The sequence below is a fragment of the Melanotaenia boesemani genome, chromosome 1, assembly GCF_017639745.1.
Source record: "Melanotaenia boesemani isolate fMelBoe1 chromosome 1, fMelBoe1.pri, whole genome shotgun sequence".
Lineage (NCBI taxonomy): Eukaryota > Metazoa > Chordata > Actinopteri > Atheriniformes > Melanotaeniidae > Melanotaenia > Melanotaenia boesemani.
The window spans coordinates 6,725,825-6,749,648 of record NC_055682.1 but is presented as its reverse complement, the minus strand read 5'-3'; the positions used below and the strand labels follow the sequence as shown (position 1 = coordinate 6,749,648).

Below are 23,824 nucleotides of genomic sequence, written 5' to 3'. Positions count from 1 at the left end.
TTTGACCAGAAGCCAGTGGAGTAGGATGAGGATGTGCTCTCGTCTGGCTGTTTGTTAAAAACCTGGCAGCTGAAGGCGGCTGAGGGTGGACTTGGGGACACCGGCATGCAGTGTTACAGTAATGAAGTCCAGAACTGATAAACGTGTGGATGGTTGTCTCACGATCATGACGACTGAAAAATGGTTCCACATTGGCCAGCAGATGCAAATGATAAAAATTAGTCTTAACCTTAAATATATTTTCCTACTTTTTGGTTAAAAAACAAAGGAAAGTAATTAACTTGTTGTCTTAATTTATTTCTGTACTATTTTCTGTACTACTAAGATCCCACATTTGCCCTCTGATGCAAATGTGTTTGTATTTTCACAGCTTTCGATAATTAATCAGCTTAATGTGCATAAATATTTAGATTTAATCTTGTGACCCCAATAAATTTAATTAGTTCTGTTGCTACGAGAAGCTATTTTTCCTCAGGGATCAGAGTGTTTTAACCTTATCACTTTGTGCTGGAGTGCTGTGTGAGTGGCCTGAGCGGTGATGTGTGTAGACAATGTAATGCCACCAGAGCGCTCCAAGACAGTGTGAGGGATTAAATCAGTCTGATGCACATGGAGCAGCAGGAGAAGATCTGAATCCCCCCGCTGGTCTGAGAACACAAAGGGGAAGATGTGGAAGCTGGCCTTCAGATTCACTTTCACTACATCTCAGTTACAACCATAAAATGAGAACACACAGATACACGAGTAACTCAAGGACAGAAAAGTATATTTCAGAGGTGGTTACTAATGTCATCTGGAAAAACCAGCAACCCACGGATGTGACTTTGGAAAAACAGAAGACAAAATCCTTGGAGCACACCAAGTCAAACTAGTCAAGATGCTGTCAATGAAGCAGCCTCTTCAACATTCAAATTGTCACACTAAGAGATGAGAACCCAGGGGATCTACAGTAACTTCCAGCTCTTTTAACCCTGCAGAATTCACTCAAGCGCTAAAAAGCCTTACTCACTAGACCCATGAAAGAATGATGCAGAAATCTTGGCTGAAAACTGTACACAGATTTTCTATAAGTGGTGATTTCATTATTTCAGGACAAACTGCTGCTGCAGCAAATGCAGGCAGCGAATATTCCAATGATCATTAAAATGTAGAAAACCAAAAAGGGTGACACAACTTGAATTTAACTGGATGCAAATCAAAACAAAAAACACAAATGGATGTGAAAACAGGTAAACTTGAACTAAAGCTGAAGGTGTGGAAAGCTGCTTAAGCCATGCTTCTTCACGTCAAGGAGATGAGGAGACAAACACTGCTACCTGTATGATGTATTCTCAGCCTAATTAATGACGCTATTTGCAGGGGCTGTACCCAGGAAACAAAATATATCCAGAACAGGTAATCATGATGACAGACTTACCTTTCCTCCTTTGTCTGCACTCCGTTCTGAATTGTAAAGCTGTTCACAAAAAGAGGCAGGAGAGGAAAGACAGAGAGAAACCCAAGAAAATTGAAAGCAGGAAAGAGAAGACAAGTGGCCGAAGACAAGTGAGGCACCACATAGGAGGATGAAAACTAATGACCATACGATAAGTGGAACACAGAAGAAGTCAGCTGAATTGCTCCCAAAGATATGAGACAAAAAACTACATTAGCAGAAATGGCTGATAAAGAAGAAAAGGGGTATCATTTGTTTTTAAGAGATCTTTGTAAGAAGCTTAATTTAAATTCATCAGAAGAAGAAATAAATAACACTACGTTTTACTATTAAAAATAAAGCTCACTTTGTCCACACAGTCGTCGAAGAAGGCCAGGCTGGCATCTTTGTCGCTGACAAAAGAGCACTCCTCGATGAAGCGAATGAACATCTGGGTCTTGGTCATCAAAGAGTAAAACTTCTGGTGTGAGCGGTCCCGGCTCTTTAGGAACCCTGAAGACAGAAAGTTTACATTTCAGCCTTTACAAACTATAGTAGTCTTACCCTGCTGAGATTTGAGGTTTTCCAGAATTAACTTCTTCACAAAGGCTATTTTTTTCTGTCTGACACACCCAAAATATGTATACGAATGCTGTATGTATAATCTTGTTCTACTGAGACATGTGAGATTATTACAGAAAACATTGAATCAAGATATGTCACTGTGTCAGAGTAATTCACCTGGAACACAGCAGAAAATATAAATGGTTATCTCCTCCGAAAAAGAAAAGCTTTACCTTTAGTGAAAACTAGAGGAAAGCAGTCTAATTCATCTACGAGTTATTAATGTAATGTCTGATGAGGAACTGTGCAAAAGCAGAAGGGAACCTCAGCAGTTTTAGATGCTTTAAGGGAGCGGTTACACTAGTAAATATCTCAGGAATGCATCGGCTAATTTTGATGATCGACAGTCAGGAGAATCTAGGGATCGTCCCCAAATTGCCCTTAAAAATACTATGAAGATTATGAAAGAAGTGAACCCCATGAAAGTGCATCATAGGAACCATGAATACTTCACAGTAAGACCTCTTTAATCTTCATGGAAACTACCAGGACATTTATGATTAATTTCAAACAAAGGCAGAGTCACAGCAGAACACAGCAGTTTTTATGAGCTGGAATAAAACTTTTGACTGCAAAACAACAAAAGTAAAACATGATCTATCTATCTATCTATCTATCTATAAATATATATCTATATATATATAGATATAGATATATGTTTGTTATTTTGTTTTTTTTTTGTTTTTTGTTTGTTTGTTTGCTAGCTCAAAGTTTTTGTCCCACAATGAAACAGACTTCTTTGTAATCAACAGAGTCTCTGTTTTCATACAACACCGTGTTTGTGTGGTTTGCTCGAAGTGGAGAAATTAGCAGAAGCTAGTGATGCTCTAATGTTTTTGTTACATTTCCATACATTAAATTGGGTTTGTTTGGTAGATTTTTTTAGATGAGTTTCTCCCTATGATTTTGGTATCCTGCATGTTAGGATTGGTGCTTCCCAATATATGATCTTCTGTATTGCATGCATCTCATGCTGCCTCTTTGCAGGGGGCTCTCATGAAGAAGAGATAAAAACTGAATTAGCATTTATTTACATCGCTTAGTTGATTCCATCCGTTGAAGGATAGTTCACAGCAAGAATTAACAGATTTCCTCTAGGTGTGTGATTTTGTGAATAAAGACTCCTAAGGCCATAAATACTAAAAGGCCATAAATACATCATATAACTTCCATTTGTCTTGGTTTGGATAATGCATGCCACAACGTTATTAGTCTAATGGCCAGTTTGGGATGTGCAGCAACATTGTGAAAAGCTTCCTTAATTGAGTCTGAAAGCAGCTGAACCGAGTAATAAGCCCCTGCTGTTAGGACACAGTGAGGAGGATGAACAACCGCTGGCTCACAGCTCAGAGGTGCACGCTGAAGGCTTCCTGCATCTTTTTTTTTTAACCTGTCCTGTCCAGCATCATAGCAAGCAAAATGATAATCTGGTTGCTGTCAAGGGGAGGCCTATGGGTAAGGCTCCTGATTCATTTATTTATTTATTTACTTTGAATCACGGAATCTGGGGGAGGGGACAGAAAATGATGGAAAATAGCAAAAACATGCAAAAGGGAAAGAGGAAAGGTGACAAAAACATCACAGACAGAAGGAAACGACCCTTCAATCCACACCATCACCATCTGGTAAATGTTTTAATCTGAATAGTGGCTACTTGTAACCAGCAACATCAGCTGATTCTCAGCAAAACGCCTCTCTGTAGCTTCACAGCTGTTTATGACATCTAATGGCTGTAAATACTGAGAAACATTAAGAGTGCAAGTGTGTAATGACTGATCAATAATGGTGCTGCCTATTTTTCTTAGTACCAATTATGCACTGGCACTAAAGACAAAATAATGATTTTATTTTACAAAAATAATAATAATAATAATAAAACTATAGTTTTAAAGCTGTTTCTGAAATCTTGTTTAGTAATAATCTCCCTCATGAATTTGATTCAGAAGCAGCCTGTGAGTTAATGTCAGAGGTGCTGCAGTGAAAACACTGGAATCATATAAAGGATGAAACTGGCATTTTCAGGCTCAAGCAGGGAAAATAAAACAAAACCTTTACAGGCAGGAGTTTTTTGTATTAGGTCAAAAAGCGGTCAGGAGTTCAGACATGATGCACAGGCTGTTCCATCTCCTTGTGATGTTATGTAACGCTGCAGCCGTTCCTGTTTGCTGTATCACATAACTCAGATCGGATGTGTCCTTGGCCCCAGCTATCCTCCAGTGGAGCTGCTATGATGTTACCCGAGCTCAGTTCAGCTAGACCAGAACCAGATTTTATGGGCACCAATCCAAGAAATGGAGTCGATCTTATGGAGCATTTATCAGCTGTGGTACTAAGTGGCTAACATTTAGTTTCAGAAAGGCCTTAAACCCCTAACCCAAGCATCTTCTCAAACTCCAGCCTTCCTAAAAAACAACCTTGGTGTGTATTTACTCAGAGGTGGGGATGGATACATATGACAGCTCATGTTTTAAACAACACCATCTGTGTTTCAGGCTGGCCAGCTACACCAGATGAAAGTCCAACAGGTGACGTACTGTTACTTTATATATTCAGAAACTCATTAGGACTAATCATGTACTGTCGCTGTACAGCTATGGCTGAACTGGCTTTGCAGTGTAAATGAACAATGATACAGAAAATAAGCTATATTTTTTGGGTCACAGATGTTCTGCTTAACCTATACTGGTCACTGAGCTAAAACATGCTAACAAGTTTGTAGCAACCAACATTTTAAGTGTAATAAAGCCAATAATGTCATAAAATGTTTGAGCCAACAATATAATAATAAAAAAACTTTGAAATGTAATAACTGCAGCAAATAATGTAATAATACATGAATAAGACTGCATTTCTCAGAAAAACAAGATTTTTCTTGTTTTTGTGCAGTTTGCTCTTCAAAAGAGATATGATTACAAGATTTAGCAAGTTATTATATTACTGGCTTTATTACATTTAAATTACCCAAAACTATTATAATATTGGCAGGTAAGTTATTAGTTGATGTTTTATATGCTTAACAGCTTAAATCAGGCTAAATGTTAGCTTGGTTCTTGGCTAAAAGGACTCATCACTACATGATATATGCACATAAGGTGTGTAGTCATCCTTTCAGATCCTTATGAAGACAAAAAAATATAAGAACACTAGGGATACATCCAAGAGTGGTCTAACTGAATTGTGGACTCAAGCTCTCACAAGAACTGCAAAAAAAGAAAAAAAAAATATATATATATATAAATAAAAAATATTCATACTGATTATAATCAGTATGAACGCATTACTTTGGAAGGAAATGCAAACCTAATGAAAAGGCTTTGCCATCAACATGATTCAGTTTCCAAGCACAAAAGTTCGTCATTGACCTCAAGAACAGCATCTTGTAACCCTGCTTCCACGTGAGTTGAGTCAGGGTGTAAAATGTTAATAAAAACATTTAAAAACATTGATTTTGTATATCATTTGAAACAACAAAAGGAATTATAGGTTAAATGGCCAGCTAGGAACTATAATGAGTGTAAAGTCTTTTAAAAGGTTGAGGTTTTTACCACTTTACATAAACTGCTTTAGAACAAATAAACAAAGCTTCCGAGAAGTTGAGAAAAAGTCTATAACCACCTGGTTTGTTTTAAGAACAAACCAGCATCCACGAGTGTGTGGGGGTAGATTAGTACACAACAATTGGGTAAACTATGAATGTGTGAGGGTGCTACTGATGCTGGAAATGTTTTGGAGCAACATATGCAGACTTTTTCTGAGGGAATGCTGTTTTCATTCCAGACACACATACATACAGCCATGCACATGGCTCCAAAGTTCAACTGTCCTGTTGCTAAACACAGAGTGATTAAAAAACCTAATGTAATACATACCCTGGCTGTATTTTTTATGTGTTGCTTGCAGCAGACCCAAAATGAGACAATATTTTTAATAAAAAAAAATCCAATTCTCAGTTTTAACTTTTGATGCTTTTGTTGTTTTTTTGCTTTTCCAGGTTTTCCTGTAAGCTGCCAGTGCCGGGCAGCCACCAGAGGAAAAGTGGCTCTTAACACAGCAGCAGACTTGTTATGCAATCCTGTATGAGGACTTTAAAGAGGCTGCTGGGAAAAAGAGGACTTGGTTAATGCAGTCAATGTTTTCATTGCGACTCCAAGCTCTGACTCCTGATACCTTGCAAGTCAAAGAGCGAGCTAGCGTCCGTGGCTTTCTCTGAAGGTGCTTGGGTGATCGGCCGCAGGAACAAGCGATAACCCCTTAAAATAGCTGCCATAAAGCGCAGGAAAGCTTCCTGGATCTCCAGCTCCAGCGTATGGAGACTCTTTCCACAGCTCAGCTCTGGAGAATCGCTCATGCTCAGCTCAAGTAAGCCATCAGGCCGGTACTGACCTGAAGATGGAGAAAAAAAAGATCATTTCAACATAGAATTTAATTTATTCCTTTTAACTGATGCTGCTGAAAATGCTGAATCATTTTAAAGAAATCATTACGGTCAAAGTACATGTCTTTAAAGGGCTTGTGTCTGTGCAGTGCTTTCAGTAAGCATTCATATGGTAAATGAGGATTAACATCACGTAATTACAATGAAAAACTTCAGTTGATATCCGCTTTTCTAAAGAAACAAGAGGCTTAAATCTTTCACATAAAACCTCTGGAATGCATATCAATGTTCAGCCCTTCTGGCAGCGACTTTGGAGATTTTATACTTCACTGAATCAGAAAATTAATTTATTCAATTACTACAGTTGAATAAGCAGCTCGTTTTTGATGGTCTCTCGGTGAGTTTGCTTTTTGAGTAGCAGAAAAAGTTGACAATAACAGAGTGAGCACCACAGCAGAGCAGACGGATAATTAGCATATGATGCCACAATAGGATTACCTTCCACTTTCACTTTGTTGACTGGAGAAGCAAATGAAATGGAAGTAAGATTGTAAAGACATAATAAAATCTAAAGGTGATGAATGTTGCGTTAACTTAATAATTAGCCACAGATGTATACAAGTTGAATCATTTTAATGAAACACAGATTGTGACAGGAGATTAATTCTTTGCTTGTAAACCTTGACGATTTCTATTCATCTCAACTGAAATATAAACACTGAGGAAAATATTTACAGAAAACCTACTTTGTTATACTCACATGAAGAAATTCACCAAACCAAAACAGACACCCTTTCCCAACAGTTTGTTCTACCCGTTCATAAACGGGCTCAGTACTCACCATCGACCAGCTGCTGGTAGAGATTGCTCAGCACATTCATCAGGTTTTTACAGGCTTTCTTTGGCAGGATCTTCCATGTGAGAGCTCGCTTATCTTCATTACTGGAAAAGCAGAATCACATACTGAGCTCTGGAGAGCATGAGCAGGCCAAAACCAACAGGAGCTTCAGGATTTAGACCACTCTAACGCTGTCTGGCTGGTAATGAGGCCAAAAATGATGCGAACCATTACTGACCTTACTTGACACGCTGGGAAATTGCATTCTCTTCATATTAAAACAAGTTTGACACTACAAAAATAACCACCTCCACCCAATCTCTTGGAAAATTAACTGGGGTCTAAACTTAGAATTCATGACCTGGCAGCCACTAGATAGAGGTCAGGCACAAAAAATAATGTATAGCTAGTATAATGCTGTAGAATCAACGCATGAATCACTGCACTGCAGTTAACTCCAATAATTACACAGCAACATATTCATCAATGGCGACTCCTTTAGTTCAGAAAATAAATCAAAAAGAAAAATCAACACATCAGTTCCTCATCCAAATGAAGGTTTAAACTCTTCACAAGGTCACACATACAGTTTCTGAGACATATTGTATCACGTTATGGTAAAAAAAACCTTGTAAACAACAGGGTTTTGAGCAATCTGATGCTTTTCTTCTGCCCCTGTTGGATATCATAAATCACACAATAATAAACCGGAAATATGCTACTGACAAGGTATTCACTTTTTGGGTTAAATTTATAGAAAATGTAAAAAGTTCATGCTACACTGATGTTGTGTCATTAATGTAGGGTATTTAAGGAGAATCGGGATATGGTAAATCCTTCATCTCAAATAATTCATTGAACCAAACGGTAACTACAACGGTGGTATACCATCACAAAAAATGTCTGATGACCACACGGTATGATGCTTAGATACAAGCTGTCATGGAACAAAACATTTAGTAGTCGATTCATGGTTTAGACACTTTCTCCTTTTCTTAATTGCCTGACTATTATTTGTTGGGTCAGGTCTTAAAGGCTTAAAAGGCTATTCGGATTTTGTAAGTGGGTTTTTATATAGTTCTTACAAGTGGTCAGTGTCTTACGTAACTTAACAGTATCTGCATGAAAAGTTTTAGGAGTCAGAAAGTTAGACATCGAAACTATTCACACCTAAAAAAAATCTTGGAGATTGTGTATTTTTGTCTGTGTTTCAACACATTCTGTTCATTTGCAGCTTTCATGATGGACCATTTTAGACTGAACCAGTTTATGTAACCGTTTCTTGCAGACGTGGTACGCTGTAAAAATCCATGTAACTCTTGCTTTAACAGAAAGAATTTCTGAGGTCTCAGTTGTTTTAGACGGTGAAAAATTCCCCCTCATGTCATGAACATCTGAGCTTTAAGCTCAGCTCACCTGTCGAGAAAATGTCTGACTCTACAAACAGAGATCACTCTGACTTCTGCAGGTAAGAAGCAGACAACTCGTAAGTACTTCCCATAAAAAGTAAAAATAAAAAAACAGCCAAATAAACCTTTAATATTTCTTAGGAACTGTGCTCACTGGAAGATGGTGTTTGTGTCCAGATCCACGCAGCTCACATCTGGCGGAGGGTCATACAGATCAAAGTAGCGCGAGTCCACTCCTACGATGAACGGGCAGGGGGCACTCAGAACATCAGCCAACGCCAGGGGACACAGGGGAATATAAGGACACGGCCAGTGGAATGGGAAGATCATCTGAGGAGGAGGATGATGATGAGAGGGTGCTGTGTTGCTGTGCCTTCTTTAATAAGCTGCGTTCATTGGTGTTTTATGTTAGATTAACCCTGAAACTGAGCCTCCAGATATCATTAGAAGCATCTTATTACAAACTTCTACCTCTTCAATTATTGAGTTAATCCTCAAAATGCCTAAGCATCCCAGAAACTAAATAACAAACGTATAACACACATAAAAATAAATGTTGGGGCTTAATATTACTAAAATTATAAGTAAAAATCAAGTGTACTGTATGTTAGAAGTGAGACACACTTAATAACTTACAGACACCAGAGCTTCAGTGACACTGGTCAGCACTGCTGGACGTAACGAGTGGACCAGGATCTTATGTTCAGTGACAGCAAACACAAGCAAAGTGACAGCGTTCTCTGGTCCGAGGTTCTGGAGCAGAGTGGAAAAACGACCTCCGCTACAAAAAAAAAGGAAAACACAAAATACTAAATAATAAAACGTCACAAACGTCAAAATCTTTCTCACTGCAAATACTTGTACATAAGAGTTAATGTACATTATTCTAAACCAGTTGTTTTGTTTTTAATCCACCTTACCAGGATAACATCAACATTTTAAAATGCTGAGAATAAAATTACACCTCATGAAATCCTTAAGTTTGCCACTGGCACAAAAAAATATTTAAATAAATAAATAAATTGTTGATTTTTGTAGTAAAACACAGGCTTTGCAGTAATAACGGCTTTCTTCAAACATTAAACTTATGTAAAGTAAAAAAACATGTTTTATAAAACATTTCACTTCTTGAAACTCTGTGGGTCTAAAACTGAAGCCAAGTGATGTCCAGAAAGTTGGGAAAGTCTAAAGAATGACATGAAAGTTTTCCCAGTTTGAAAAAGGAAGTTTAAAGGCACTGTGGAAGAGAAATAATAATAAAAAATAGTTTTAAAAACTGAGATAAAATTGCATTTTTGTAGGACATTAACATGTTATTTTTGACAGCCTCAAGATAGATTATACCATCACTATATATATATATATATATATATATATATATATATATATATATATATATATATATATATATATATATATATATATATATATATATATAATTTTTTTTTTTTTTTTTTTTTATTTTATTTTCTTTTTTTTTTGGTCACACAGAATCCATGTGCCATCACATCAGACAGGTCAGCGGAAAGGAGTGTGGTTTGAGTAGCAGTCAGAGGTAAAACAAAGTGCAAATACTGACTGCAAAGGCCACACAGGGAGCTGAGGAAGTGAGAGGTTCTTCATGGAACATGAGATCAAGCATTTAGAGTGGTCTCCCCTTAACTAAACAATATTTAAAAATATGTCAGATCTTAAAACGCTGCATGTGCAAGTCATAAAATATGTCAGAACTTGAGGTTCAACAAGGAAAAGTGACTAAAAGTTGCTAAATCAGGATGGAAATCACACAGCTGGCTAAAGGAAACCTGTGATATCTACCAGTTACTTGGGGTTTTCATTTTAAGTCAGTTTGCTGCAGCATGTATTTATTTCACTTCAAAAAATCAACAGAATTCCCCAAAGGGCCAGCCAAGCCTTCACATGCAAATTATCCAACAGTCTGAGAAAAAAACTGAGTTTAGTTAAAAAAAAAAAAAAGAACAGTTGCTCTTACCTGAGTGGCAAAGGAGAAGACACTGGCTGGCTCAACATCAGGCTGTCATGCGGCGAAAGCTGGAGAAAAGCTGGAAAGTGAGATAAAACCACTCGAGAAAAAAAAGAAAAAAAAAAGCCTGCACTGAAACATTTAAATGTTCATCCATAATGGAGGATCTAAACGGCTGCACCCTACAGGCAATCCAGGAAACCTTTCACTCTGCCTTCTGCACAATAGTGATTCCCTGAGTTGAACATGCACCCTGAGCTACAAACATCACAGGCAATGTTTTACTCTCACAGTCATATCCTACCTGCACCAAGATGCGAGGCCTCTGGGAGGAAGGGAAGGGAACTTTGTGCATAAAGTGACAGATGTGCCTGCGAAGAATATGAATTAGAAGGATGTGAGGCCAAAAATAACACCAGTGGGTGGGAGAATAATCTGTCAGTGCACCCATCTGAAGTTATGAGAAGCAGTCAAACACGAAAAGCATGAATCCTCTGATGCTCATTACCAGAGCAGCATCATTTTAAGACAATATTCAACTTGAAACAATGCTTTTCAATAAATGCTTTATTCAATCGTTTTCAATATTGTTTTTGAGTTTGTTTTGTTTTTAATGTTTCATTAATTTATTGGTGAAAAAGGTGAATGAACTAAGCCATTTCAGCCAAACTTAAAGATTAATCATCAGGTCTCACTGTAGACCCTTAGATGCACTTCACATCCCAACTTTGAGATGCATCCTTCAGTTTAATTAAGGTGACACAATTTAGGAGAACAGCTTTTATAGCTGGCATAATGTCTATAATGTAGGCAAAATCAGAGTGCAAAGAATTCCAAATAAATCATTTATCAAACTGCAGACAATACAAAGAACATGCATTTAATTTGAAATGCTTTTCTGTAATATCAATTTGAATGGCCTTCTTTAACTTAGCCATACTGTTGTGGAAAGGCTATTTTAATAACCAGAAATCTGGATGGTGGAAGATGTTGCTCCAAAACTTGGATATAACTTCCATATGTGATTTTATATGCTGCCTGTCAAAAAAAAAAAAAGTCACACACTAATATTTAATTAAAACTATTCAGCTTTAGCTTTTAATTACAGCAACATTCGCTGTGGCATTGTTTTGACTGAACCCCTCCTTACAATCTGAGCCTGATGAATCCTGGTACTGTTATCTTGGAATATGTCTGTGTCATCAGGGCCGATGGAATAACCTGCTCATTCAGTATATTCAGGTATCAGCTGACCCCGTTCTTGGGTATATAATGTTGCTGAACCTAGACCTGACCAACTGCAGCAACCCCAGATCATAGACTTAGACATAGTAGGCACTAGACATGATGGCTGCATCACTTCATCCTCTTCTCTTCTCACCCAGATGCTCCATCACTCTGAAACAGGGTAAATCTGGAATCATCAAACCACATGATGATCTTCCAGAGTTTATGCTCCCTAGCAAATTGAAGCCTTTCTTCCAGTTAGCCTCACTGATAAGTGTTTCCTTGTGGCTACACAGCTATTCAGTCCCATTTCCTTGAGGTCCCTTCAAATTGTGTGTGTGTTCTTACTTTTACTATTAAACATATAGTCCTGAGTGCTACTGTTGTTTTTTATGATTTCAATGTTTAAATGAACATCGATCATGATCATTAAATTATCCAACCACATTTCTTGGACGATGATGGTTCCACACTACCCTTCCAGTTTTTAATAACACATTGGACAGTTCTTAACCCAAGTTTAGTAGTTTCAGTCTGTTGTTGATTTTCTGTGCTTGATGCCAATAGTTTGACCCCCTGGACACAGATTAACATCTTTACCACGACCACAGGATGTGTCTTCTGACATGGTTGTTTAAAAAATGAGAAGCTGCTTACTTCATCAGTTGGGGTTAAATAACTTGTTGCAGCTGAAACGTCATCATCCATGCAGGAATTATCGAGTGGGAGGCTCTTACCTATTTGTTTAGTTAAATCCAGGTGGTGGCTTCTTTTTGGTGGGGCAGTGTATGCTGTATTTACATCAAAAGTTAAATGTTTAAACAGTTTTATGAGCCCTTTTTACTTTCTTTTTTTTGCTAAAACAGGGCAATTAAATCTTTTCCCATTGCCAGATGTATTGGTACTGTATTCTTTGAACTGTGTTAGACTACAGTTTTGGATAATCACTATTTTATGAGATAATTAGGCAAGTTTATCATGTTTGACAAGGCCACAGACGTCAGCCTCTCACAGCGGGACTGGGAGTGAGCTGCAGCTGTCTAACCATCAAACATAGTTCATCATTCTCATCTTTTCATGTCCAACAATCACTGCTGTCAGTTTTAGAGACTCAATGTGAGACGTTAATGTTGCTAAAAATGTTTTGAGTAAAGAAAATGTGAACTGCAAAAGATCTCCCAGCCTAGAGCAAAGCAGTTATAATTCCCTGAGAAAGTGGACATTATGTTTCCATCAATTTTAACTGAAGATGAAGGCAATAAATAACCATGACTGCTGCAGAGTCATGAGACTAAGGCTGAACTCATGAAGCACAACAGCACAATAAAAAGGCCCCAAATATCAGGACAAATTAAAATAAATTTACTCATTGTCCCAACTTTTGTGAAAAAGTTGCCTTACAGAAGCATTATCAGGTAATATATTATTTTCACCGGCTAAATAATATAATGACTAAAATACTTAAGAATATGTCAAATTAACAGAGGATAAAACTGGAGACTCACTTCTCGATGGGCAGGGCGTGAGGGCCAGAGATGGAGTAGCGATAGAGGAATGTGAGGAACTTGCGAAAAGCATCAAAGAACGGCCAGTGAGAGAGCAGGCAGATACACTTGTTGGTGTAGACAGAGCGGGAATTAGTGGTGCTGTTAGTGGTGCTGTTGTTGGTGGCATCAGTTGTAGTGATGGGGGAAGAGGATTTGTGTTGTTCTGGGTTCAGGAGACCCAGCTGGGAGCGCTGCTGGTCAGTCAGGCACTCCTGTGGGAAGGGCTCATAGAACTGGATGGCAGCTCCATAAACCTGAAACAGGAGACATGAGTTAGATCCTGTCTGTTCCTGCAGGGTTTTAGGACATCAGCGCAGCTGCAAAAATGTACTGTATGAAGAGGTCAAGCAAAAATATTGATTATCTTGCTAAAATGGAATGCTCTGCTGGGAAATCTTGGGTCCTAGAATTCATTTTGATGCTACTTTAACACAACAAACACACCTAAACATTGATTTAGACCAATCACAGTGACACTGAGCAGCAACCTCCACTAGTGGGGGAAAAAAACTGCTTGGGAAGGGTTTTAGGAATTCATCCTGGATCCAAACTCCCTCAATGCCAATCCATTTAAGAGAAAGCTGTTATCCAAAATGGATCAAAATGAGTCACCGGTAACTGTCCCAATACAGACAGCACAGGACAGCCAGTGTCAGAGCCCCAACAAGTCAGAGCTGTTTCAACAACACAAGGAATTTTGCAATATCAGGAGGGGGATTTTGATGTTGTTCCTGATTGGCTCAAAAGTTTCTGCAGAAATGCTATGTAAAACCACATCGATTGGTTACCGATCATTGTACATTTCTAATGCCAGTTACACAATTCCCACAGTGAAGTTTCTTTCAAACTGGAAAGGATTTCTGCAACCGGACAGAAATATGCAAATCAAAGTGAAGAGCTGCTATATCTGAAATTATACATAAGACTTTAAACTAAAAAATTAATCGGAAAAAGACACTTTACATTTCTCAAAACTCAACTTGGTGTCTGTAAACAGCTTTTTTTTAATCTGATTAACAACCCAAACCAAAAGATCTTTAATTAAAAACAATTTTTCACAAATAAAAGCAAGAGATATTCACATATAGCATCATTCATTCATCACATCACATTTTAATTAATTTTCCTGATGATTTACCAACACTTCTAATTAAGCAATTCAACCATTAATTTAGCCTTTCTTTATGAATAGCTCACCAGGCAGTGTGCACTGCACATGTACAGAAGGTGATTTCTGTAGAAAGTTTGAGTCCAGTCATTTACTGAACATTACCCTTCTTCTTTACCAACATTGTGGTCTAGTGTTTGCTACATCTGCCCAATTAAAGCTGGAAGGAAGGTTAGGGAAACAAAAAAAATCAATGCAAAAATGTGCCAAAAGTCAGGGACAAAATCCAATTGGTTCTATTAATCCAACAGAGCTAAGACAGTCTGTTAGACTCACAAAACAGAGCTAAAATCGCTTGTCATTGTTCAATATTAATTATTCAGATGATCTCACCAGTTGCTAATGAAAAGAAGACATTTTAGAAATCTGTCTGCAGTTTTCTGAGTCATCCTTGCCTGTTTCATTAAAAGTAAATACCAACAACCATAGTTACATTAAGTGCCAACTGTAGGCCAACCACACAGTGATTAGCTGAGCCAGTGTCAGTGTTGTGCCAAACAAATCCCTTCTGCTTCCTGGAAATATGAGACAATTTCCCAATTCATGCACAGATCAAAGCCGGCTGGCTTATCTAGTATGCCACTTGTGTGAACCGGTTTTTAACATTTACCCCGAAAAGGGACTGGATGACCTGTGTCTTTGTTTACTGATGAGTTAACTGAGGACGTCTGTGTGGAACCTTGTGTATTCTGTGCTCCTGAATTACCTTCATTCAGTGAGCAAAATGGTAATTTTTAAATCTCTGTCTACTAATATATAATTAGCTTATCCAAAAGACAAAAAAACAAACAAAAACACTTAATGTGTTGGTCTGTTTTCTCTTTATTGTAAAGGAAAACTTATTTAAAGGCTTTATTCCTGTGTATTAAAACCAACCCATTAACTACAGACACAAAGAAAAACAAAAAAAGGAAATCTATTTTGTAAGCCAAAAAAACATCATATACAATTATTTCTTTAAAAAGTAATTATTCAAATAATTATGCTTATATTTGTATTCAGATTACTTTTATATGATCAGAAGATCCTTTTAAACAGGTTATATAATATTTTTTTCTCCACAAAGATTAAGTTTACAGCCAAAAGTATGTGATCATAGTAAGAAGAAAATTGGGAGGGTTTGTTTAAGAGGGAACTGTATCTTAAAATGAGCAATTTACACTAACCAGCCACTTTATCAGGTCCACCTGTTCCATTGCTTGTTAACACAAACATCTAATCAGCCAATCAAATGACGACAACTCAATGCATTTAGTGATGTGAACATGGTGAAAACAACTAGCTGAAGTTCAAACTGAGCATCAGAATTAAGAAGAAAGGGGATTTTTGGTAGTTTGAACGTGGCATTTCAGAAACTGCTGATCTACTGGGATTTTCACAAGCAGTCATCTCTCTGGTTTACAGAGAATGGTCCTGAAAAAATAGCCAGTGAGCAGCAGTTGTCTGGACCAAAACGTTGTTATGTTAGAGGCGAATGGGCAGACTGGTTGCAGATCATAGAAAGGCAACAGGAAGTCAAATAATCACTGGTTCCAACCAAGATATGCAGAATAGCATCTCTGAACCCACAACACGTCCAACCCTGAAGCAGATGGGCTACAGCTGCAGAGGACCATGGCTTGGGCCCCTTAGTACCAATGGAGATAAATTTAAATACCACAGCTTACCTGAGAATTGTTGCTGACCATGCCCATCCATTTATGACCACAGTGTACCATCTTCTGGTGGCTACTTCTAGCAGGATTATGCACCATGTCACTAAGCTGAAATCATCTCAAACCTCAGTTCAATAGAGCAGCTTTGGGATGTGGTGGAACAGGAGATTCTCATCATGGATGCAGCCAACAAATCTTCACCAACTGTGGGAAGCTGTCATGTCAACATGGAACAAAATCTCTGAGGAATGTTTCCAACACCTTGTTGGATCTATGTCACCAAGAATTAAAGCAGTAGTGAGTATTAAATGGATCCAGCAAAGGTGGATAGAGAATTTCTATCCAAAGAAAGTTAACTACTGTGTTGCACCTCCACGTTACCACAGAGGTCCCTGGGTGACAGACCAAACACTGGCCCTAAAATGCAATTTTAAGTAATTTAAGGTCACCATAATTTCACCACATTCTTCGGAAGAAGCAGAAAATGTTCATCTAGTTTCAATGTAATTTGTGCAGATTTCACTACATCCGATACCCTGAACCCTTGACAAAGAGTTCCCATAGTTTAGAAAAGAGTGTGTGTTCACATCAGTCAACAGGTGGCTGATCAGATGAATAAACTGCAGGCTGCCACAACCCTGCTGAGCCTCCTAAAACCTTGGCCAGTAAAAGACAAGTCAGCATCACCAGGCCCTCCAACTCACATCCAACACACGTGCACACACCTGCATACACAGAAACTTGAGTCAGCAGCAGGGTTTGGCACTGACTGACTTCTAACTAACACTCTGCAGAGCCAAAGCTATTAAACATCGGGAGATTTTAGAGGTTATTTGTTTTCCATCACAGCTGTGTTTCACCACATAATTTACTGATCTGTACCAACACTGGTCTCATCCCAACAGGACCACTTTCCAAACACAGTATTTGCACATTTAAGTAGAGTTTGTGTTTGTGAGTCAGATTTTGCTTTTTTGAAAGTGTCAAGTTTTTAGAAAAACTGAATCCACCCAGTGGGAAGCAGAGTTACATTTATCAAGCTAGTGTAACTTGTACAGCACCACCAAACAATCATTCATTTGGCAAACACATGCAGGCTCTCGGTTAAGAAATCCACATTTTTATTCGCTGAAGTGTATAATAAAATTCATAAATCAGCTATAACTGACCACAAAATCTAATGTTGGAGAAGCTAACTTTTTCTCTAATTTTGGAACGGGAACAATTTAACAGAATTTAGAAAGGTTGGAAGGAAGTCATCAAGCCAATTAGGCCGGATTTTATCTGACTGAACAAATCATTCCTGTCCCAGAGGGTTCATCCCCACAGACTTTAGTATGCGCCTTAGTTTGATTTACCGGTGACTGATGTTGCTCAGTAGAAGCAGAATTTTATGTTAGGCATAATATTCAATACACAGAGATTGGATGTGTTTTTTTTGTTTGTTTATTTTTTTTGGGGGGGGGGGGTCTTTGTTTTGCTTTTTTATTCTTTTGTTTGTTCGTTATCATTTACTATATATTGCCCTCTTATTTTACTAGTTGTACTTTAACTTGTAATTGTCTTTACCAACTAAGAAGATCTTCAGTGATGAAAGCAAAGGGAACAGAAAGGGATAAAGTGCAAAAGGCAGCAACACATCCTGAAGTCACAAGAACTAGCATATCCCCCCTTATACATGTGAAGGGGAGATATCCAATATGTCGCGCTGCCAACGTGACTTTCTCTTTTTTCGATGGTCTGTTTGCAAGCGAACTGCACCAGGGTTCACTTGGAAGTAAAGCGACACTCACGATTTTCCAACAGACCAGCGTTTGCACCAGAGTGCGACTGCATGTTCACACTGCTCCAAATGAACCATACAATCCATGGTTGCAGACCATGGTTTGTTTAAAGTGGACCTAACAGCGGCAGTGTGAACGCACTCCTAAAACAAACAAAATCTAAAAAAAAGCATGTTTGAAAAGATTTTAAAAGATGGGCTTTCAGTTGCTTTTAAAAAGACATCACCGAGTCAGTGCTGCACAACCAGCAGACCCTGATCACATGACCGCAAGGACCTGATGGGGACACATGACTGCAAAATTGAAGAGTATGCTCCTAAATATACTACTGGCCTGTAATGACCGTACAATATTGGCTGTATAAGAGGTTATACTGATTTTTACAAGCTGTATCTCATGTTGTAAAATCCAATAAAACTCAAATAACGTTTTTTAAATCAAAAGTTTTACTGTTTATTTAAACCTGAAAAGTACCAGCTGGTACTTTTTTATAGTCAAATTTTTATTTTTGTGATATCTACACAGATAGCTGACAAAGTGTAAAAAACTTATATCAAGTTTCCTTTCAGAGTAACCCAATCAGCATAGTCACATTTCTTAAAACTGTGACTGAAGCTAACAAAGCTTCTGAAAATGGAAATGTTATATAATGTTCCACTTTTATAGGCTAAAACTGTTAGAATACAAAAAGTCTTTGGTGTTTGTTTATGCATTCTGTTTTAAAAGACCCTGTGGATTATAGGAACAAGCTCAGTGCTGTTTTACTGTTTCTGTGTTTTCTCTGACCTTAAAGAAGAAAAATAAGAAGTGGAGTTACATGGTTTTCACCAGACAATTGCAACAAGCTCGACCCACTTTTCCAACTTGCACGCAGAACATTGTGGTTTTTCGTGCCCTACTGTAGTGCTTTTGTGACTGTTTATTTCCACCAGCTGTTTCTTTTATCTGATGCTGCTGTTGGTTATCTGGATCACAGCAAAAGAGCTAAAGTGTATCAAAGTGCAGTCACCCATACATGCATTTTACCTTCTCTCCAGAGGCTCCAGTGAGGACAAAGGTGGAAAAAACAGGGAGAGAGTAGTTGGTGTTTGCTGGCCAGCACTCGATTGTGGCCCCCATGGGGAGGCAGAAGAGAGGGACAGACTCTGGCAATGGGAATGACTCATAGTCTTCCTCTGGATATCTGCTGAATAAACCTGAAAAAGAAAACAACACAAGCAAACAGTGAATTTAATCTAGAGATTAGAGTGAGGCTAAGGGTAAATTTCTCCTTCTGACTACCAATCAAAAGCTAATGTGAATTTAGAATCACTTTTCCAATAAGTTTAGAATGAAACACACAAGTCTAAAATACTGAAATCATAATTATAATGCAACACCTCACTGAGTCAATACATAAAGAAATGCCAGCTTTTGTAATAAGCAAACAACCCATTTTAAAGAGGTCTCTGGTAATTAGTCACTGTCATTAGAAACAAATAAGAAATAATGAAGTAATGACTTTATTTCATAAGTTTTTAAACAATGTGAAACATTTATCTTTGGCTGTACTAACATCATTACACAAACAGCTTCTGGAAAATGTCTTGGATATAAAGAGAGGAAAAAAAATCCTATGATGATACCAGCAAAAACCCAGACATCACTACTAATGAAAGCTTAGTGTCTAATTGTTGCTTTGATGTCATTTGAGTCTTCTTTATTTTTCTCTTACACATACGTCCTGTAATATTCTTTTTCTTTTCACTCTTTTTTCCCCATTTGAAATTTGCGTCAATCTTATACGTGACCTTTCTGGGTACCATCAGAAACTCACTACAGCAACAAGGACAAAAAAATCTGCTGAATCAGGACCTCAAACTACAGAGAATGCACATGTGATGTCACTGTGGCTTTGTCCAGCGTTTTGGGGGAAAACAGGCTACTGTTTCCATCAGCACATTTAGGTTTCTTACTAGTAAACTTTGTTACATACGGTAATGTTAAACGTTAAAGTTCCCGTGTGTAATATTCAATTGGAGATCCATCCGTTTTACATTTTGCATGACCACTTTATCTAACAAACAACCTCACACACACACACACCTAGGGTCAATTTAGAAACACCATGTACTGTATGTTTTATGACTGTGTGAGGAAGCCAGAGTACCCAGAGTAGAGCCGGGCGATATGGCTAAAAAATAAAATCTATTTTTTCACACAAATTTTTCATTTGTGAATTTAATACACTTTTTTTCCCTCTTTCTTAAAATATTTTAACTTATTAAACAAAAGCAATGAACTTCATGTTTTTTATGTAAATGTGTCTCACATATTTAAGAAAAAAAATGATGTTGGTTGCCTCTTAAGGACCATTTATGCTCTGAACTAAAGACGAATATGGAGTCCTCCATATTTTGCATTCTTTACCTGTGCATTTTGGTCATTTTTCAGGGCTCTTGTTTATCCTGTCAGAGCAAACTGAGTAGCACTACTGGAAACTGCGGAGGCAGTGTTAGAAGTATAACTGATGTGTGAACAGAGAAAGGAACAAAGAAGAAGAACCCACAATGTATTTAATGTCTGCACAGACCTCCACCATATGCTGCTCTGCCACTCTCTTTAGGAGAATTTACAATCTCCTGATCATCTCCGCCGTTGCCATGTCTGCTACTGTCTGAAACTGACGCCCGAACTTGGAGGTAAATTCTGCACTGCCCTCTGGTAGATGTATTGTGATATTAGTTATAGATCATGTATCCCAGCTCTAATCTGACGTAATCGATAAAATTGATTTATTGCCCAGCCCTACTCCACAGAGACAGATGTAGCATTTCAAACAGGAACCTTCTTACTGTCATCTGAGATGGTGTTAAGACCTCAAGACCTAGTAAAGAGCAGATTTTTTTTTTTTTTTGTCTCAACGTGTGAAACCTGACATTTGTAAAAGGGTCTACTTTCCTTTTCATGATTGCATCATTTTATAATATCTTAACAAAAAATATTCTCAATAGTACAACTCTTAAGATGCTATTTTATATACACAGTATTTTTTACATACACTGCTCTATAGTTGTGTTTTTATTCACAAAGTCACAGTATTTTATTTTAATATATTAAAACTCATCATGTGAGCTACAACAAACTGAAACATTTAACAATGATTATAACCACAAAGCTTAACGTCAGATGGATTTTTCCAGCTCTGAAGTGTTTGAACACTAACTTAATTTCTGTGCACTGACTCATCCAACGCATTAGTGAGAAGGAGATAGGATCGCTCTATTCAGAGTCTGCTGTGTATTCAAGACATGTACAACAAATACCTCAGCCAGACAGTCTGAGCCAAACACAGCCACACTCATCCAGAAGGTTTATTAACAACAACGCAAACAAAAAAAGCCTTATTGAGAATGTGGCAGTAATATGTCAACATATTTCTTGTGAAAGAAACCACCATTATTGTTTACCATAAATATATTGTAACATTTTCAACTCCAAAGCAGGAATGGCTTTGGCATGCAGAAGCTTATCTCATCACACCACTTTGGAGGCATCAACATGCTTGAACAAGCCTGAACTTGCATGTGTGGATGTAGTTGAAGGCCCTTGTGCACTCTGCAGCTCCTTCTCCCTACAGACTCCTCTACCCCAACACAAACTTGAAGTGAATACAAAAACAGACCAAACATTTAATGCAATAAATATTTATGGCCTTGAGATAACCCACGAACCATTTTCTGCACACCTGCTCTAATTAACTGTTGATAAGACCAACAGGTAACTTTTAAAAATGTATCTGAAATTACATTCTGGATTTTCAGTTTCTTGTCTGCAAGAATCCAATAATTACAAGCAGAACTGAGTGTGGAGACAAAGTAATTACACCATGTTATCTGACATCGCTGTGGGTTCACATCGGTATTTGGATCTTTGTACACCAGGATTATGAAGGCTTACCTGCTTTGTAGGCTATTGTGTTGGTTTTGGCCACAGACTTCTTGTAACACAGGTAAACAGAGGAACCCCACTAAAAACAAAAGAAAAATAAGAAACATTAGATGTTGGTCTGACAGATATGGACCATTTTTGGGACGAAGTGAAATTAATTGGAGTTTATTGTCGTGTCCTTTTCCTCTTTGTTGTCACTTCACACCAACAAGTAAATCCAGACTCTATATCTGTTTTTTTTTCTAACTTCGATTAGTGTCTCACTCCACCAATTGGAATTCACTCACTGGACTTGCAGGGCAGGACCAACCATGTAGGATCCAATGACACCACATCTGTCTTTTTGAGGTTATATTGATATTGATTGATATTGATACAGACCACTCCCTACTCATTCTGTCATGGTTTATGGGTTCTTGGTTCGGTTTGATTTCTGTTGTAGTTTGTTCCTGGTCTTAGTTGAATTTAAGTCTTGCTCAGGTTTCTTGTTTTTTTGTTTTTTTTGGTTTTTTTTTAGATCCACTCCTGTGTACATTGTGTCCTACACACCTGGGGCCTTATTTATCAAACTGTGCGTTGCAAACTACAGGCGGTGTCTGCAGAGCAAAAAGCAAATGCTGCGCACTTCTACTTTCAGATTTATCAAAGCATGTGCACACATGTCCTACACCTGTTTCCGTTTAGAAATCAGAATCAACTCTAAAGCGGGTGCACGTGAGGGAACGCCTTCCCACGCCCACATGGTGGCTAGAAATGGACAGGTGAACACCTGTGATACAAATTTATCACATCCTTTGCATGATGGCTCTGAAGGGAAAAAGAGGGAAGAAATGGAATTTTTCAGGGTGAGACAGAGATCCTGATGGACCACGTTGAAAAACGTAAAAATGTGTAACTGGCGGGCATAGCGTGGGTATTACTTGTGTCAGAAAGGCAGAATAGTGGCAGCAGGGATCAGATGCTGTCAGCACAGTGTCAGAAGGGAAGACATGCCAGAGGCATCCAGCTGGATATCTCAGTCGGTAGAGCATCCGTCTCCCATGCAGGAGGCCGAAGTTTGATTCCCAGAGTGGTGAATTGCTTTGGAGAAAAGCGTCTTCTAAATTACAATAATAATGCCGGTAATTTAGTGATTTGTTTTCATTTATAAAATAAATATGTACAGATACATCTAAAATTGGCAGCAGGTTATTTAGTGTTAAATAATATTTCTTTCTAGTTGCTGGTGGGCCCAGCTGGGTGGGCGGTGCAGACACAATCACCAGTATTAACCAGGTGGACAAGGAGTTGCAAGAAATAAAGACCGTCTTGACAGAAATTGGGACAACAATAAAACGAAAAGCATAGTGTAAGAATAAATAAATAAAAGGAAATCCACCTCTTGTGTGTTTCATTAGCGTTGCTTCCAGACTTCCAGCCTCCAGTCTGCGTCCCACTCTGCTGAATGACTTTCTGACATGCTGGCAGCAGACTGTCACCTTATGTAGCTGAATTTATTATTTTAACATGGAAGTTTTGTTTCACAATGACAGAACATATTTTAGTGATTGAGGTTCTTATTAATATCATCTCCCTTTTTCCTGAAAATCCTGTTTTTCTTCCCTGAGCGTGCACTCTTAAGAAATTTAATTTTGAATGTGCCTGTTTATTCATTTCTGCAAACAGCTTTAATATCTAACATGTGGTGTGAAAGGTAATAGTGGATTGTGCACAAATGTCTCACATTTCACAGCATTTTCTTGATTTTATTCTGTGCCATTGGCGTCACCATTTCCCTTTTCCCTAGATTTTGTGCGTACGCCTGGGTCAGAGTTACAATGGCGGTAGGAACATTTTCCTGTCACGTTTGGTTTTGATAAATCGCAAAAG

At 38.0% G+C, this 23,824-nt stretch overlaps 1 protein-coding gene across 4 annotated transcripts in view; it reads right to left on the bottom strand.

The window, feature by feature from the left end:
* Positions 1-23,824, bottom strand: part of LOC121642293 (C-myc promoter-binding protein-like) — a 92,129-nt gene that overhangs the window by 36,154 nt on the left and 32,151 nt on the right. For 2 of the 4 annotated variants that reach the window (XM_041988944.1, XM_041988960.1), the window contains exons 4-14: positions 21,965-22,034; positions 19,052-19,221; positions 13,377-13,672; positions 10,949-11,015; positions 10,654-10,712; positions 9,297-9,441; positions 8,815-8,990; positions 7,255-7,355; positions 6,206-6,421; positions 1,782-1,927; positions 1,418-1,456 (exon numbers count right to left, since the gene is read on the bottom strand). In XM_041988944.1, the coding sequence (XP_041844878.1) occupies positions 1,418-1,456; positions 1,782-1,927; positions 6,206-6,421; positions 7,255-7,355; positions 8,815-8,990; positions 9,297-9,441; positions 10,654-10,712; positions 10,949-11,015; positions 13,377-13,672; positions 19,052-19,221; positions 21,965-22,034 (1,485 nt within the window). The remainder of the gene's footprint in view (positions 1-1,417; positions 1,457-1,781; positions 1,928-6,205; positions 6,422-7,254; positions 7,356-8,814; positions 8,991-9,296; positions 9,442-10,653; positions 10,713-10,948; positions 11,016-13,376; positions 13,673-19,051; positions 19,222-21,964; positions 22,035-23,824) is intronic. The other 2 variants (XM_041988950.1, XM_041988968.1) reach the window with 1 other exon arrangement.